This window comes from Arvicanthis niloticus, chromosome 2 (assembly GCF_011762505.2).
Source record: "Arvicanthis niloticus isolate mArvNil1 chromosome 2, mArvNil1.pat.X, whole genome shotgun sequence".
Lineage (NCBI taxonomy): Eukaryota > Metazoa > Chordata > Mammalia > Rodentia > Muridae > Arvicanthis > Arvicanthis niloticus.
This window is the reverse complement of record NC_047659.1, coordinates 57,896,681-57,915,991: the sequence shown is the minus strand read 5'-3', so window position 1 is coordinate 57,915,991 and position 19,311 is coordinate 57,896,681. Positions and strand designations below refer to the sequence as shown.

The 19,311-nt window shown below is 35.2% G+C and overlaps 1 protein-coding gene across 1 annotated transcript in view; it reads right to left on the bottom strand.

Annotated features, from left to right (window-relative positions):
* Nucleotides 1-17,106, bottom strand: part of Fsip2 (fibrous sheath interacting protein 2) — a 72,395-nt gene extending 55,289 nt beyond the window's left edge. The window contains exons 1-9 of the mRNA XM_034496493.2: nt 16,886-17,106; nt 16,486-16,611; nt 13,027-13,188; nt 11,721-11,810; nt 10,467-10,606; nt 8,957-9,098; nt 8,240-8,350; nt 4,632-4,755; nt 1,447-1,533 (exon numbers count right to left, since the gene is read on the bottom strand). Of these exons, the coding sequence (XP_034352384.1) occupies nt 1,447-1,533; nt 4,632-4,755; nt 8,240-8,350; nt 8,957-9,098; nt 10,467-10,606; nt 11,721-11,810; nt 13,027-13,188; nt 16,486-16,611; nt 16,886-16,984 (1,081 nt within the window). The 5' untranslated portion in view covers nt 16,985-17,106. The remainder of the gene's footprint in view (nt 1-1,446; nt 1,534-4,631; nt 4,756-8,239; nt 8,351-8,956; nt 9,099-10,466; nt 10,607-11,720; nt 11,811-13,026; nt 13,189-16,485; nt 16,612-16,885) is intronic.
* Nucleotides 17,107-19,311: the final 2,205 nt, after the last annotated feature.

The window sequence follows — 19,311 nt, the reverse complement described above, 5'->3', positions numbered from 1 at the left end:
TAGTAGGAATGATACAGTCCACTGAAAGAAGTTTAGTGCTTAGTCATTGTTTATTCAGAAGAAAAATGCATATTATAACCTAGACTATTCCTGATAAAACTGTTCGAGGAACATAAAAAAGACAATAGCCTGCTGGAAACCAATTTGAAAATAGGCTTAGTGGTTTAGGATTGTAATCCCAGCACAAAGGAAACTGAGGCAGAAGGACTATTAGAAGTTTGAGGCTAACCTGGGCTACAAGAGAAGATTCTGAAAACAACAACAATAATTGCAACGTCAGCAACAGCAACACTACTACATGTACTATAGTATTAAAAACTGAAGCAAAAGTGATTATTAGCTGTGATAGCTATTGGGGGAAGAACAGTAAGATTTACTTAAAGATCATGATACGTTTATCAAACTCTAGTAGGAAGCAGAGAAAAGCTAACTAAGAATGGGGTAGGTTTTGAAATCTAGAAGCTGTGACAACCCCAGTGACACACTCTGTCCAACAAACAAGACTACACCTACCAATCTTTCCCAAACAGCTCTTTCAACTAAGTACCAAGCCTTCAAAACTAGGAACCTAGCAAGGACATACTCATTCTAGGTATCATAGAGATGGATCCCCTCAAACTCAGTAATCCCTGTGGTAGACCAGACACATGAAGATTAGGCAGCATTATCTTCTTGTTTCTGGATTTTGTAAAAACAAAAACCAAACCAAAACAAAACAAAACAAAAAAAAACAAAAAAACAAAAAAAACAAAAAAACAAAAAAACAAAAAAAACAAAAAAACAAAAAAAAAACCAAACCCAAAACCAAAAAACAAACAAACAAACAAAACAAAACAAAAAACCCACGATTACACACAGGGAAGAAAAAATTGAATGTGGTTTTCTTAGTTTTTTATTAGTAAATATCAGTTATTCTAAGTTTTTACATTAACTGTAACTTTGAGAGTTGTTAGTGAAAAAATATAGTATTTAATTTTTTCATTTTCATAGTTTGTTATTAGAGTACTTCTTGTTTGAGAGTTCCTAGTATAATCTGGTGAGTTTAAATTGGGAACCTAAAGTGACACAACATAAGAAATATAGAAAATGATTATTCAACAAATGTTCACGGTAGCTTATAATAAATTTGTTTAGCTTCTAGACTATTTTTGAGTTTTCTAAAATTATTCTGAGAATTTAAAGTATTTTACAATGTGTCAATCTGTATCTACAATTAGTACTAATAAATCCTGCATTTAACTGTTCTTAAGGAATAGTTTGATGACCAATTGAAAACACCAAATTAGTTATCTATTCTGAAAACAGTACATGACAGGCAGCCTTAAAATGAGTCATTCATAATAATAAACCCAAGTTTTACCTACATTCAACTGAAAGTCACCACAACTCAGTCTTTCCCCAAATCATTACCCTAAATTTTTGGTGTTTATTAAAATATTTAATTACCTGATGTTCCTTTATATGCTTTGGGGTCGCCGTCAGGATAAACTATTTTTATATCATCAAACTGCTTCTTTTTCTTCCTTGAGGAAGCTTAAAAATGTAATGAAACATATTAGTAGTAGTGACAGAAAAGTTGCCAAAGATCAACTATCTTTTCATGCTCAAGAAGTAAGTGCTTGCTAATCTATATGTGGGATTTGCAGGACAGATAGAAGAAGATAACATAATGTAAAATGGGAGGAGATAATTATTTTTGTAATATGCCTATAACTTCAGGGGCAGAGTTGGAGAGACTGATATTTTATATGCTAGAAAGAAGAAGATATTCATTATAGTCTACCGGAGCATGTAGTTTGCTTTCTGTAGAAATATACACCAACATAGTGATATGGATGAAGACCCATTGGTACTAAATGACTATGAAGTTCTTGGATTTGTTTAGAGATGAACAAAGTGTGTGTGTGTGTGTGTGTGTGTGTGTGTGTGTGTGTGTATGCAAGTTTCTCTAGAAGATTTTTACTTGGTAGAAGAGGATATTACTGCAGTTTTATACAATTATAAATATATGAAATTGATATTTGTTCCTTGTTACTTCAGTATTATAAAAATATTAATATACTGTTTTCTTTTTTATTGGATATTTTATTTACATTTCAGATGCCATCCCCTTTCCCTATTTCCCCTCCCTAGAAAACCCCTATCCCATGCCCCCTTTTCCTTTTTGCTTTTTTACAATTTTTTAAAAATGTTAATCAAAGGCTTTATAAGTTTGGTAATGCTCAATCAGAAGTGTAACCCAATACCCAACCTAGATATATCAGCTATCTTTGGCTGGTGGAGACACATGAACATCTGCCTCCATATCCCCCCTCTTTCTCTCTCTTTCTCTCTTTCATCACCTAGCTTCTGCTCTCCTTCTTCTTCTCCTCTCCTTGCTTTTTTTTTCTCTTCTTCTCGGTACTCCTCCCACCTTAGCTCCTCCTACACATCACCCTTCCTGTTAAAATAAAACTTTCTCTCAAAATACAATTAGAGCATAATCATGCCTATTTGTACCAGTGAGGTACAAGATAATCCTAATACCAAATCCATCATTTTTAATATATTGTTTTCTAAAGGTGACTTGATGCAGCAATGTTTAAGACTACTACTTCATGGGGTAAACAGATTCCTCAGAAGTTAAGAATACTTGTTTCTTTTGTAAAAGACTTGAGTTTGATTCCCAGGACTCACATGGTTCACAATCAACCAGTTCCAGATATGTTGCCCTTTTCCTACATCCATAGATATCAAGCATGCACACACTGTGCATATGTATATACAGAAATATGTATGGAAATGCTCATAGATAATTTTTCAAAAGAATGAAAAAAATTGACAATTCACATTCTTCTATTTATTTCATGAGAAAAAAAAGATATTGCATTACAAAATGAATACAGTGATTTGTAATCTGAAATGGGCTGCAGTATTACTTCAAAGAAGTAAATAGATTGAGTTAATTTCTGGGAAACTTGTTTAGCATATTTATTTTCTTCAAAATTTCATGACATGCAAAAATATAAATTTAGTATTGAAGTGATTAAAATTGTGATAAATCTGTAGCTGTATAGGATTTTCAAGCTTCCAGACTCATAGAGGGAACATGCAATTAAAGTCATCAGGGAATATGTGATTTAATATAAACTGAGTGTGAAAGATTAGAAAGAAACAGTGAGTAGGTGATTATTGGCTGAGAAAACAGACACAAAGACAAAAAAGAGGGAAATATAATCTGTTTAGTAATGGTTCTTACTCCTATTTGACAGCACTATATGAGGCCTGACTGTGTGCTCCAATTTTGAAAGAAAGTCTTCATAGAACTTGTTTAGTGTATTATGTTCAATTATAGATGGTGAAAGTATCTGTGAAAGGCTAAATAACTTGCCCAAATCATTTAAAGATCTTGAAAAGTACACATGTAGGGACCCATGGATCCTGCTGTATATATAGCAAAGGATTGCCTTCTATGGCATCACTGGGAGGGGAGGCCCTTGGTCTTGTGGAGGCTCAATGCCCCAGCATAGGGAAATGCTAGGGTGTGAGGCAGGAGTGAGTGGGTGTGCCGGGGAGCTCCCTCATAGAAGCAGGGAGAGGAGTAATGGGATAGGGGGTTTATGGAGGGAAAACTGGGAAGGGGGATAACATTTGAAATGTAAATAAATAAAATAACCAATAAAAAAAGAGAGATCTTGAAAATTATAAAGTAGAGTTATACAGTTGGAGCCTGGCTCCAGAGCCTGTACCTATCACCAGTAGAGGACAGCTGCCATGTTCAAGTATATAGTGCAAAATAAAATTTAGAAGTTTAAATCTGGGCTGGACTTCATATAGCAATGAGTGTTTCCCTATATACCTTTAAACTGAATTTAATGGATAGCAGTTTAGAATTAGCAGAAGAAATTATCAGAATTAAATAGATGCACCAGATGGTTTGGGTGAAGGTAAAAGACAAAATGTAGCTAAGACCAGGTAATGATATGATAAAAGGACAGTCTCACCTGAAAGTGAGGCTGAGGATGGACAAGACTGATGGTGGCCCTGTTCTTTCTCAATAGTATGTGTCCCTAGAAATTTTTAAAAAATTCTACCTGATAACTAATAACTAATACATGGAGTTTTGCTGGGGTTACTTGATGTTACACAAAATGTGTGCATCTGGCACAGCCAAGCCAGGCTCTGCTATTTTTACACCTTTTCCCATTCTTTTCCATTTTGTTTCTTCCTTCTACTTTCCCCTTCATCTTCATTTTCTTATTTTCCCAGGTTCTTTCTATTCTCACTAGTTGACAACATACAAAAGCACCATGTTGATGTATAAGGACAATTATCTTACACATTGTTTTTAATGTGTTGGAAGTAAAATATGCATTATCTTAAGTATAGGGAATTTGGTATAAAAACTGTAAGGCAATCAAATTTGTCTATTAAACCAGTTGATAAAATTGTTTTAGTTTTGGGGTGTGTGTGTGTGTGTGTGTGTGTGTGTGTGTGTGTATGCATGTGAATATGTGATCTTTCCAACTTGAATAGTAATATGGACATGGTTAGTTTAGCATTTCATATAAAGCTGGTAGCAGGTACAGGTATATAAGATATTTCATGTTACAGAGATCAATGTTTCCTACTTAGTGGCATAATAGTCTCACATTCAAACATAGTTCCATTTTGTCCTTTATAGTCATATCCATTTCTTCCCATGTCATCTTTTAAGCCAGTATCCTGCATTTTTTGTAAATGATAAGCCATTTTTTTCTCTAGCATTGCTTGTTTCTAAAATATGAAAGAAAGTACACTGATTAGTATTAGTTTGGCAGCCATAAAAGCAAAACAAATATTTAAACCATGTAGTATAGTAGAAATAAATAATTTTTCTTGTCATGTGACTTGTAAATTTAAGGAGAAAAAACCTTAGAGGGCAGTAAGGAGTCCATTGTTACTTACAAGTTAAAGAGTATGAAACTTAGAGAGTATAATAAGAAGCCCATTTTTATTAATGATCAAATACTTAGGTCAAGGGTACCTGCCTGAATACTTTGGTAGAATTATTACATTCTTTGAAATGTCCCTTTTCTTTGTGAATCTCTGGGATACTACTGAGCATGGGCATGGCAGAATGAGACAAATGTACTGAGAATACCTTGAAATTTTTATTGATCACTCACTAAGAGAAAGAATTAGTACACATAAAGTAATACTCAAGATAGCATAAAGGATCATTCTAAGGGGTAAGTTAGAAGAGAGTTTGTATTTCCATGAAGATGAAAATTACATGTATTCCACAAGCTACAGTATAGAGGTATTGTTAGCTATATAGTCTAGAATACAAAAAATGGGTCTTGCTTCAATAATAGGCAATAACAAGTTCAGATAAAAAGTATCACTAGCCAGAGCTAATAAATCATTTAAAAACCTGATTAATCAAACTGTTTCCAAAGGTATAAAATAACCAAATACATAAAGTCAGTATATGGCACCAAGTTGAAGAGTGCTAGACCTCTAAAGAAACAGGGCCATGTGACCTATAGAAATAAATCATTCAGTTACAATTAACTTAGAAAAGACAAAGAAGTTAGAATCCAAGCCAAGAATATCTATATACTCAGCAGAGTTGCATTCCGTGTGCTTGCGAAATATAATAATGACATTGAAGAGAAAAAAATGATTACATAATTTAGTATGTGAGAAGAGGAATGCAAAAGAAGCATCGGTAACAGATCTGACATTGTAGAGAACAGCTGTATGAATTCAGTAATAGAAAGTACCTTATAGAAAACAGTGGGAGGGGAAAGACTCAGACTTTCTGAGATGTATGAGACAGTAATAGTTAGTATCCTGGAAAGAGGAAAACATATACGTGTGTGTGCAGTTAATCTTCATTGCAAGCTTGCTGGGATTTGGAATCACCATGGATACATACCACATGATGGGTTTATGAGTTTTTTATAGAAAAATTTAACTAAAAAGAGCAGATATACCCTAACTGTGGGCAGTACTGGCTCTGGGGATAGACCTCAGACTGAATAACATGGAGGCAGGTGAGCTGAGCACAAGCGTTCCTTTCTTTGTGTTTCCACAGTGGATACAATGTAAGCAGTTGTCAATGATCTTTCAGTCGTGTTTACCTATGACAATAGACTGTTTTCCCTTCAACTGAAAGCTACAATAAACTCTCTTTTCTTTAAATCACTTCTTCTCAGATATTTGGTCATGGAAAGAAGAGTAGCTAAACTGAGATATAACAAAAATATCTGAAAATAGCTATCTAAAAAAAAAATGCATTGAACTCAGGGTTTCAGAAGAAGTGAAAGAAACAGTGCTACCCTGATCCCAGATGTAGACAAAGACACTAAACAAAAAAAATATTTGACAACTCACCAAGATTCCTTCTTGATAAACATTTTTGGCAATGTAATATTAGCATTTTAAAACCTAATAAAAAGTATGTATGAGAGACACACACACACAGATATCATAGTTAACTCTAGTAAAATATTGAGGTGTTTTGTTTTTGAGATCCATAACAAACCTACTGTAATTAACTATTTCTATTTATATATGTTTGTGTTCTATCTATAGGTGTTTAAAAAGATGTTGAAACATTGAACATAAAGTGACATGCAGATTACACTGAATACGACAAGCCTACTTACTCAGATGAACAGTGAATCTCAAGCAAGACTAAGATATACATGTGAGAAGCTGAATGGAAAATAAAATATAAACTTCAGTTTATGATATTTTTATAGGAAAATGAGATACTTCCATTTCTAATATTTTATGAAGTTTAAGTAAATGACACACTGCTGTACAAACCAAACTGTAAATTTTACATATGTTTGTCAAAAATAAATTACCCCAAATTTAGAATTTTAGATCTACATTTATTAACATAAGGATCATTTACTGTGTTTTATTAATTAAAGAATCAGCCTACAAATCATATAAAATACATAAAATAAAAACAGGAGACAAAGCTTGTGGGGTAAGAACACCTGCAGAGCCAGGCAGTGGTGGCGTACGCCTTTAATCCCAGCACTTGGGAGGCAGAGGCAGGCGGATTTCTGAGTTCGAGGACAGCCTAGTCTACAGAGTGAGTTACAGAGAAACTCTGTCTCGAAAACCTAAAAAACAAAAAACATAAAACAAACAAACAAACAAAAAAAACAAAATGCTTGCAGAAGAAAACCTGGCTTCAGTTCCCAGCACCAATATGGTGGTATACAACCCTATGTAATCCAAGTTCCAGGGCATCTGTGTCCCTCTTCTGGCCTCTGCAGGCTCATGCATTCATGTAGCGTGCACACATACATGCTCTTAAGCACTTAGAAACAAAAACTAAAAATAAGTCTTTTAAAAAAGATATAAAAGTATGTGTTTAGTTTTGGAGTAAATGAATATTTACAAGATAATGTATATTGTGTTTGTTTTTATATACCTAACAGTTAGTAAGCTGATAAAAGGACTCTAAACTCTGCCATTTTTCCTTTTTCTGCTTTACATTCTAAACCAAAGAGCAACATGCCATTAAACAGAAAAAGAGTAAAACTTTTAAAACATGAAGGAAAAACAAAGATTTTACTAAATCTAGTTGTCTGAAAGAACATATTTATAAGAGTAAGATTTTCATAAGGACTAGAGCTATCATTATATTTTGGAGATAAATCCAAAAGAGGTTACATCAGGTCAGGGAGCAGTGCTTTTTACACTATAAAAATGCATTAGACATGACATGTCAAAGTGTTCCTATCTGGGTAACTTGATTCCAGCAGTAAATACTAGCCTGCATGTGATTCAGGTGGCTGATGTCACTGGGCCTCTTGGAGCCAGGAGTTCATGAACAGGCTGGTCCACATAGCATAACCCCAGTTTTTGTTTTTTCTAATTTTTAACATTAGTTTTATATTATATTATAATAATATATAGTATATTATAATATATTTATATTTTATATATTTGTATATTTATATATAATATTATATACAATTATGTATATTTATATAATATATAAAAATATCTTGTATGTTATATTATATATTATATATACAATTATATATATTTATAAAAATATCTTATATATATATTATATAGATCATATAGACAGATAATATTGTGTTGAATATTTTTATATATTTATATAATATATAATTAATTATAATATATAGTATATTATAATGCTAGGTCACACAAATATTTATTTTGAAACACCAACTTATCTCTTTAAACTTTCCAGGGAAGAACTCAAAGCTTACCCTACCTTTCTGTCACTCTCTTCTCGGCTTTTCCGCCTTTGTTCCTCTACCCTCTGTTCTCTCTTAACATCTTCTCCGATCTTTGTGAGAAGCATCATCTCCTTTGTCTTCCATTCCTAAGGACCAGAGTATTAAGAAACCGTTGCATGTGCATTCTGTTTTCAGGTCAGGTGTGCTTTGCCCACCACCAAGAAAAAACTGAAAGGTCAAGGGCCCAGCATATACATGAAAGTCATCCAGCGCTTTTCAAATGGGCTTTTCTTATTGCACTTGTATTAAGAAAATAGATAAGGAGATGTGGGTGGGGGTGCTTAGGGAGTGAGGTCATGATGACAAGCCTGTTAACCTGAGTTTATTTCCCAGAACCCTTATGGTCGGAGAAAAGAACCGATTCACATAGTTGTCTGAACTTCTCCACTGCATCATGCCAAGTGTGCACATAAATGAATAATTTTAATTAAAAATAAAATTAGGTCTGATTAATTTTTACTATTTTTAATTTAAAAAAATATTTCCTGTACACACAGAGGTCTAATCGGAAATGAAGCAATGATCAAAAACTTTGTACAGCCTCCACATTTTACAGTGTAACTTGGAGCGCTAGAGGGACATGAGAGCTTAAAACTGGAATGTTTCCAAACAGCAGAATAGTTTTAAAATTGTTTACAAATGGGGAAACTCCACCCATTTTTCTCCTCACGACATTTAAGTTTACCTCTTACCTCTTCAATTTTTCTACGCAGACTAAGTTTCTTTCTTGTGTATTCCCGCTGCCGCCTCTCCTCTCTGTCCATGCGGAGTAAGCGTTGTTCTTCTGCTGTGCGCTCAAGTTGTTCTAATTCTTTACTTATCATATCCAAATATCTGAATTAGGATGAACACAGGATTGCAGGTGATTTGGGGAGCTTTATACCCTTACTCAAAATACAGCCCTGCCTTGCTTGCCATGGTTTGAACCACATAAATGTCACAGGATTTTCCTAATTTTGTTGGTTTTGTTTTATCAGTTCCATTCATTGCTCTTCAGGTTAGATGCACTCATAATGCTTGGCTCACTCACTATTCTTTTGAATATATGTCTGTTATCTTGGTCAAAGAAAGAGTGGGGCTTGGAGCAAAGTGATTCACTCTTCTACACAGTGAGCAATAACAACTCAGTGGGCTTAGGAATCTAAACTTGCAAATGTGACAGAAAACACGCGAGGTTTCAAATGCATTCACTGAAAGAACAGGGGAGGCACTAGGCTCTTGGTAGCAACACAAAACTCACTGATGGTCTCAGGCAGCAACAGCAGTGTATCTTATGTTACTGTTGTGAGACAAAACTACACAGTGAAAAAACAGTCATGAAACATGAAAGCTCTCATTCAGTAAAGAAAAAAGGGTGGAACATCATTATGCTTTCAGGTACATAAGTCGGGTAATGGAATGCTGATTAGTGATCAGGCATAGGAAATATCTGAATAAATCCACAGTTAGTTATTTATGTTTCCTTTAGATAGATTAAAACTCCTGTTTTTGACTTGAACTTATTTCTTCCCACTTAATGCTGTCACTCTCTAAAGAGCAATTATAAAAAGTTGCTTTTTTTTTTTCCTGCTACTAAAATAATCTCTCCTATTGAAAGGTTCTAGGATCTGGTGCTTTCTCCAGATGTCACCCTTGGGTTCCCAGAAAACTCAACTCTCCTGTAAGAGGTTTCCACTCATGGTTTTATGTCCAGGATTCCTAATTCCTGTACCTCTCTGATTCCCTTTCTTTCCCTCTCCACTGACAACCATTAAACACTATCTAGTACTTAAAAAATAAAACTTCTGCCTACAATGCAACAATGGGAGGGGAGGCCCTTGGTCCTTTGGAGGCTTGATGCCCCAGCTTGTGGGAATGTTAGGGCAGTGAGGCAGGAGTGGACAGGTGGGTAGGTGGGGGAGCACCCTCATAGAAGCAGAGCGAGGACGGGTGGGATAGGGGTTTGTGTAGGGGAAACTGGGAAGGGAGATAACATTTGAAATGTAAATAAATAGAATAACCAATAAAAAATAATAATAAATAAACATATTTTCCCTTGGAAAACAAAACAATACTACTTAAAAAAAATGTTCTGCTTACAAGCCTTTCAGTATAATTCATTTCAGGTATACACACACAGACACACAAACACACGTGTGCACGCGCGCGCACATACACACACACACACACACACACACACACACACACACACTTCATTCTCACCTGTGCCTTAATAAACGTTCTTGGTCCTTAATAGACTGAGTGTTTTCCTGTAATAACCAGCTCTGGAAACGTGTGACATCAGAACAGTGAGGAAGTTGGCTGGTTTCTTGCAGTTTATGTAGTTGTTTTGAAATCAATTGCTATTTTTTTTCAAAAAAAAAAAAGTCAGTAATATATGTTTTTACATTTCCCAGAAATGACATCATTAAAATTCCCATATTTTATAAATGATAAATTGTTTAAAGACATTTAATTCTATTTTGAATCCACTGCAAATGTCGACAGCTGAACTAAAATAAAAATTTGTCTCTCTGCACATATAAGATGAATAATTTTTTGGTTCACTAATACTATGTTTTTGTTTCCACTTATTTTCCTGTTTATTTATTTATCTATATATGTATTTCAAGTGACACAAGGCCTCACAATATGTAGCTCAGGCTGGACTTGAACTCATTGTTTTTCTGCTCTAGTTTTTCAGCATTCTACAACTTCAAATGTATGCAGATCTTAGCCATGCTCATTTTTCTTTAACTTTCTTACTTTGTAATCTAAAATTGTGAGTACACACTTGCTTCATTCCGATGTCTCTTGACTCAAGAAAAACTTGAATCCATTTATGCATGTTCCACAGACAGAGGACAGACAGGAGGGGCAGGGGACAATGAGACAAGGAGGAGGGAGGAGGGACAGGGAGAAGCAGAGAGAGAAGCATTCTAGACACATGTTTGATTGAAGACTAAAAGAAACTCATCGTCTATAACCTAAGAATTCTTCATCACTTTTATGAATTTTTGTGCATGAATACAGGTATATATGCATATAGATAATTTCACAGTCACAGTTACATCACAGTTTTAACTATTAGGCAGGATATTATAGCTATGACAAAACAAATCACCTGTTTCTAAAACTGCTTTGGTTTCAGCTTTAAAACTTTTAGTACAATAGACAGCTTCTGGTGTCAGCTACTCAATAACTTATCTGCCTTACTTAATTTTGAGTTCACTGAATTACTTACTAAATTAACAGCTAAATATAAAATATAATACTAAATGTTAGTATACTGATGATATGACCTAACCTTTTTTATTGGACAAATATTGCAAGTTCCAAATATTGTTCTTTTCTGCTTTGCAAATTTCACAAACAATATTATTTAATGAGCAATTAAATTTCAAACTATAAGAAAATATTACACATGTAAATTAAACTTTAGATTCTATTTAAACTAATTTTAAATTTGTAACTTACCTGTTCTCTTAAATAGTTTCGTTCAAAGTCTAATTTTAGGCTGGTCAGGTATTGGCGGTATTTATTCAGCTCCCTCAAGCTACATACAATCTAAAATCAAAACCCAAATTGTATAAATGTTTTACATATATGAAGATTGAATAGTCATAACAATTGCTTATTAGAAGACAAAAAAAGAGCAATGACAATTTAATGACATTTGTGCACGAAGCGTAAATTTCATAGGTGGTACCTCTGCATTTGTAAGAAAGAAATTGCTACATAAAAATAAAATTTTATTACTGTACTATAATAACAGATTTATTATTCAAAAGTAATTGTAGTTACTAAAATAATAATTCCAATTAATTATACTTGGATTATGATTATAAATAAAATGTTCAATGCAATAAGAATAATCTCACAGGATTCTAACAACATTCCCTACATTCATATTTTAACTTTTAAAAATGTAAATCATATACAAGAAAACAGTACCATTACAGAAAGAAAAAGAGAACCACGATTCAGTGGAAGACATTGCAATATCTTTGCCTCTTTAAAATACTTGTCAATATTTTTTTTATATTAAACAGAAAAAGGTGACTAAAATTATCAGAAGTGGAAGCTGTCATTGTCTGATCCCTGAGTATTCTATAAAACTGACCAAGAAGTATCTCGTTATAACAGAGTTAATGATGAAACTCCTGAAAAATGGTTTCTGGAACAAAGCTGTAAAGCTTAATCTAGTGACTGGCTGACCTACTGACTAGAGCTTCAGTGGTGTGGAGAGGTTAGATTATTACAGATCCAGAACCCAAGCATGACTGATTGTAGAGTATCCTTACATATTCCTTGCTTATCTGTATTGCCACTTACCTATTGTCACTAACAGATAACCCCCCTTTTAAATGTATTAACAAACCCCAATTTTCTATTCATCAAAGGGCTAAGAACGCCATTCACATAGCATCCAGGGCTTAGAGCTGTGATTTCTTTGTTTGGATATAACGACTTTTCTGATTTTTCCACCAATGTATTTGAAAAGTCTCTTGATTTATAATTTCTCCATTTGGTTATTATAAGAACTTTATAAAGTTACTTCTACATTAGATTATGGAATTTGGGAATACTTATATTAGTGCTTCTGAGCTATGGTCACTCATTTTTGGCTCTAGAAGGAATTATTTCTCATTCTTTTTGAGATGAGAGCTGTGTTTTTGCATTAAGAGACTGCCTTTCATTAGGGTAGAAAAGTAAACACAAAATGGTATAACATCTCATTGATTAAAAAAAAAAAAAACAAAGCTAGCAACCTTCAACTTACTTTATTATTGCTGGTGATGTAGCCACCTTTCTTTAGTCTCCTCAGAATATCTTTGCGCTTATAGTATGTTCTTAAATGTGGATCATGGAGACTTTTATATTGGGTTTCCAAAAGTCGACAGTAAGGATCACTCAGGTTAAAACCATAGGAAGGTCGAAAAAGCTGCAAAAAAGCAGATATTAAAATATTACAAATATAAATTAATGTATTTTCACTTTTAATTAACCTGTTGACATGACTAGAAAAATCAAACATGCAATTTAAATTTGAACTGGGAATGAGCAAGCAACCAGAGGATTTACTTTTGCAGGCTTCCCTCTACCCCTGCCCACATGAAGTAATTTAAACAGTTGGTCTCTCTAAATCACTTCTTTCCCTGATGCATCAGACTTTGGCCATGAGACAAGAAAAGAGAAGAAGAAAAAGAAGGGAATCGTGTATAATTTGTTGTAAGAAATGAAGCCAATGCCAGGATTCTGTTTTTCTTTTCCACCTTAAATTGAAACACTATATTCAGAAGAAAAAAAGGATAGTAGCAATTATTATGTTTCAATAGTCTGAAAATGAAGAAAAGTAGTGGAAAATTTTTGTCTATTCTTAAATGGAAATAATGTATAACAGTAGAAGTAGAATTCAGGTGCTAAAGTCTAAGAATAAAGTATCATGGTGTCTTAGGGACTTTAATAAGCCAAATATACTTTGAGGTTACAGTCATATAGAAAGTCATATAATTCAACATATTGAAATACTAGTTTTAAGGCAAATTTAAAAACATGGGTTTTCATCCTATATGTTAATACCAAACACAACTTCATACAGTAATTACTATTATATAAATATAATTTTGCCAAATAAATATAAATATTACCATATAAATACCATAATAAACATAGCCATATAAAAGAATGAAAAGGCTGTTCCTTTCCATTTAATGTTCATGAATTATTAGTCTTGTATTATGAAGGAAATACTTAAGCTATTTAATCTCATTTATCAAGTAAATCATTATCGGATTCAGGTTTTGGTATGAGTTCTCGGTTAGTTTTTTCAAGGGAAGAATGATAATAGCTTATACAAGGGCTTCTGAAGAAGAAAAGAAACGTAGATAAGAGAAGTCTGTCTGAAAATGTACTAATGCCGCCTTTGTATTTTTTCAGCTTTAAAACTTACTAATGCAATAACAAGACTAGAAAAGGTGAGAATGTTGGAGTTGAAGTGAGGAGCTGAAAAAGCAGAGAGCATGGGACCTGTTTTAGGCATCTAATGCAGTTCACATTACCACAAAATATTGTGCACCAATCCAGTGTATGACCTCTGTTTAGTCTACCTAAAGCTACAAGCTCAGTTCATGTCATGAATATTGTAGAAGTGGGTGGAGTAAGGCTCTAAACAAACTAGAAGCCAGAAGTGCTTTTAAAGGGGAAGCCCCAGGGAGCAAGATAGCAGAGCAGATCTTCCTTTGAATAAATCACACCTTTGTTAAGTCCCTGAGTTCTTTTTTTTTAATTAATTAGTTTTTCATTCCAAATGTTGCCCCCTCCCAGTGACCCCTCCCAGATTTCTTCACCCCATTTCTCCTCCCCATTGCCTCTGAGAGGGTGCTCCCCCTCCATCCCCGAACTCTTTTTTAAATTGGATATTTTATTTATTTACATTTCAGATGCCTTCTGCTTTCCTCTTTTCCCCTCCTAGAAACACCCTATCTCATCCCCCCTCCTCCTTTTTGCTCTTGTACTATTTTAATTACATGCAAGTATTAAGGTCAGTTCTAGTTTGAGGAACTAGCAATACAATAGATGCAAATAGTCAAGGAACAAGCAAGACAGTAAACACAAATAGTCAAAGAACAAGCAAGGCGTTAAAGACAATTCCATGAAATCTCCTGTGATCACTGTTTCTAGGGGCTTATCAGGATGACCAAAATATCTGAGCCAACTTCCTTGTCCTAGCTCAAAGTCATTTTCATGTCTGAAGCCCACAACCTTGTTCTAGCCTAAAGTTTAGATTCCTGCCTGAAATTACTTCTTTGTTCTAACCTAATATTTAATCTCATTACTGAATTCTTAATGCCTCAACTTTAATACTTTTCAAAGGGCTTAATTAGAAAGGTAGATTGAATGACTACCAAAGCTTCCCAGAGAGCATCAACTTCCCAAATTCCTATAGCTCAAAGTCTAATTCAGAGAAATTTGGACCATACAAGAAATAAACATTTCATCACGAGGGAAACAGTAAAACAAAGGAACCTTTTGTCTCTGTTAGATGGTGACATTTGGCTCTGTTAGATGGTGACATTTGTCTCTGTTAGATGGTGACATTTGGCTGCTAATTTTTATTTTTTAGATGTTGACAAACATTTTTCTCAATAATAATTGAAGTAACCACTCAACAAAAATATATTAAGCGTTCTTCAGTATCACTTAATAATGGAGGAGGCTAAGGATGGTCAAAAAGCTAAGCATTTTAAGAAATGCAAGCAGCACCATACAATCTACTATACATGATGAGTATAGGCATTCAACCTAAATAAATGTGAGTTCTAAATTGGTAACTCTGTGATGCTCTGGGATGACTCAGATTAACAAATGAAGAAAAGAAGAAGAAGAAGGAGAAGGAGGAGGAGGAGGAAGAGGAGGAGGAGGAGGAGAAAGAGGAGGAGGAGGAGGAGGAGAAGGAGGAGGAGAAGGAGGAAAAGGAGGAGGAGGAGGAGGAGGAGGAGGAGGAGGAGGAGGAGAAGGAGAAGGAAGAGGAAGAGGAAGAAGAGAAGGAGGAGGAAGAGGAGGAAGAGGAGGAAGAGGAGGAGGAGGAGGAAAAGAGAAACTAAAGTAAGTTTGAAAGAAAATTGGATAAAAATGTAGTGGTTGTTTTTTTTTCCCGTTGGCATCAAGAACATGGCCTGGAAGAGCTCATTCTGAAGCTATAGTAGAGAAAGAGGGTTAAGATGATTAGGGGCCGTTATCCTCATAGAAGCAGGGATTCTTATTTGCAAGAATTATAATAATAAACATGAAAATTACTTCAAATCTATTTTAGAATCTTATTGCATGAGATAGCAGTTGTCTCAAAGAAAAACCAACCGACAAAAAAGTCATTCAAAGATTAGACTCAGCATTGGATAAAAATCTAATACCATAATTAACAGCCAATAGTCATAGCCTTTGAATCAAATGTTTCTAAGAAAAAAACTTAATACACAGGCATGAAAGGGATTATAATTAAATATTAATATGTTGCTATGTAACATAAATGAAAACTGGGCCAAGGATCTAAATCCTTTTGACCATGATTCTATAAAACCATATTCGATGGAATTGTTTTATATATCATCTAAACAGTACCTGGGGTAAGATGTCTCTTAGTACACGTTCTCCTAACGTGGTTTGCTATATTCTCTAACTGCAAGGAGAAAAAGAGTATAGAAATATAAGACAATTAACATAATTATAAGAATTTCCTTACCTTTTCACTGATATTCGTAGTAAAATATACAGTATCAGTTCCTGGGATCATAGGCAGCTTGACCCCAAGAGGAAGATCTAGGAGCTGAGCAGCTCCTACCCCTGGAATTGGGGTTTTGTGTGCGCCCTGTCAAATATAATCAGAGAATTTGTCTTTTCTTTTGCTAATAGTCTTTTGCTTTGACCCAAATCCTCACACAACAAGAATACAAACCCAAGAATCAACGGGTAAGGTCTGAAGGGGCACAGCCTTGCACAGTGCCTCTTTCCAGCCAGCCTAAGAGGCTCCCTGCTATAGCCATACAAGAGCTGATGAGTCGATTTTTACTCGAGGCCCATAATGGCTACTCAAGCCTGAGGCCCAGGCCCGACATCCACACCACCAAGGCCACTTCACTTACATCTCCGCATTGCTGACTGTCCTCAGCCACGGTGCTGGAGGCTGCCTTGTTGGCAGCCACATTGGCTGTCTTGGAGCAGGCGCTGAGGTACAGCTCCATGGCAGCCTGGGCTCAAGTCCTCCCTGGATGCTTCCTGGCTTCCTTCGCCTTGGTCCCTCAGTTCCGAATGACCGGTGCCAGCCCCCTGCGGCCCCACGAGCTTACGTTCCACTTGGAACAGTGGCAGCCGCGTAGGAGACAGAGTGCCTCAGATTGGGAAATTCGGCCAAGAGACTCGGACTATGACGACCTCAATCAAAAGTCTGGTTCTCTTGGAAACCCTCCTCTCTCAGACAATACAAACAAACAAACAAAAAATTTTTAAATTGTTCTGGGTAAGGGGATGAGATAAGAGAGCCAAGGTAGTTAATATCTCCTTCACCAATACTCTACACTGCTTCCAGGCACACCTGAGGCCAGAGGCCTGTCTATTCATCTATATTATCCAACGATTACATTGTACCATCTCATTCCCAAGCCTTCATGCTGTTCCATGTCAGGTTCACATCCCACATAGAATCCTGCTCCTTTCTGTCTCCTGCCTTCTCTACTCTTAACTTTAGTATCTCGCCTGCTCTTTCTGGATCCCCCATTTTACCCTACTTCTCCCTGTTGATAACCATCCAACCCAGTTTTGTAAAGTTCTCAGCTTTGAGTCAGCCATGATTGAACAGGGTAGAACATAACCATAAAATATGATGCTCATCTTTGAGCAGCTACATCTAAAAGTAGGTACTAGGCAGAGATGTGATTGGTCAAGAACTAGAACTTCGTTTCAAAGGTTCCTGGAGTGTGGTTGATATACCCCTCTCAGTGCTGAGACTCTGTCTGGCTCAAAGTTATACAGGTCTTGTACATGCTTGGCACATTTTTTGAGTTCATATGTCTGTCAGTTTGGGTTCCTTGATTCATTGCCACTCTTTCTGGGCCATTTAAAATTATTATCTCTACATATTAAATTCTTCTATAAATTTACAGACACCTTGTCAATGAGCTACCTTTTTATTTTCAAAATTAAGGAAGGACATGATAATCTCAAAACCAAAATCCTTCTAAATGACAATAGAAATTACTATTGTGTATCGTTTGATTGAATACTTGTATAAAAATGATCCAGAGACTGAAATGCAATTACTTTCACAATTGATTATAATAACATGGGGGAGACAATGTCCTAATGACGTTTTATGCCAATGAGTAAAACTTCCAGTGCCAAGACTAGATTACATTTTGTGAAATATTTGGCCAAAAGGATCTTATGGAAACTCCCAAATATCACAGACTGTTGTCAAGGCTGGTGGTGGCTTTTGGCAACCTGATTGTAAGGTGCTGATGACATTACTTACGTCATTGAACATGAAGAAATAGATCTGTGGTACAGGAAGGCACTTTACACACCGAGGGGAAAGATAATACTGTTACCCACAACAGCAACTTGTCTGCAAAATACACTGGCTCAATAGTGGTACAAAAGTTATGGGAATAACTAATCACTCTTTAGTGGTTGTAAGGTATATTCCATGTGATGGAACCAATACCTGACACTGACTGCTAAAGAGGCCAAAAACCTGGGGCTAGGTAGGGCATGGGTGACAGGTGACAGCCTACACTATTATTCTGTTAAAAGAACACAGAGGTAAAATGGCTTCTAATGATATACTGATAATCCATACATCAGAGTATCATCTTCTTATAGTAGATGATAACACAGAAACCCACAGGTAGGCAATGGACAGAGTGACAGATTTGGGATCACTCAGTGTTAAATGGAATATGTCCATCAAACTTCCTTTTGAAGGCTTAGGGGTCATTTGAAAAGAGGTGAAAAGATTATAAGAGGCAGAGTAGATGAACCACTCCAAGAAACAGTGTCTTCCAGATGCAAAACCTGATAGACATATGAACTCAAAAATGTGCCAGGCATGTCCAAGACTTGTACAAACTTAAGACAGACAGAGTCTTAGCACTGAGAAGTGTATATCAATCACACTCTAGGGAGGCTTCATGCCTCCATGCTCAGGGGTAGTTGATCAACTCAAAGTGAATGCCATAGTGTTTGGTTTTGTTTTTAGACTTTTGTTTTGTTTTGGAAGTTTTTTTGTCTTATTGACTTGTTGAATGTTTTGATCTTTACTTTTGTGGTTTTTTTTTTTTTATTTTTCTTTTGGGAGAAAGAACATAATGTGGTATGGATAGGAAGATTGGGGGGATTTGGATAATGTTGGGAGGGTAATATTGGTAATGTTGGATCAAATAATATGGAAAAATTAAAAACATAAAAAATATAATAGTCTTTATTTAAAGTTGTAACCCAAATCAATACTAATAGAGCAGAGGCTCATGCTAACTATCCAATTATTTAAGTTTAAGTTTCTTTTTATTAAATA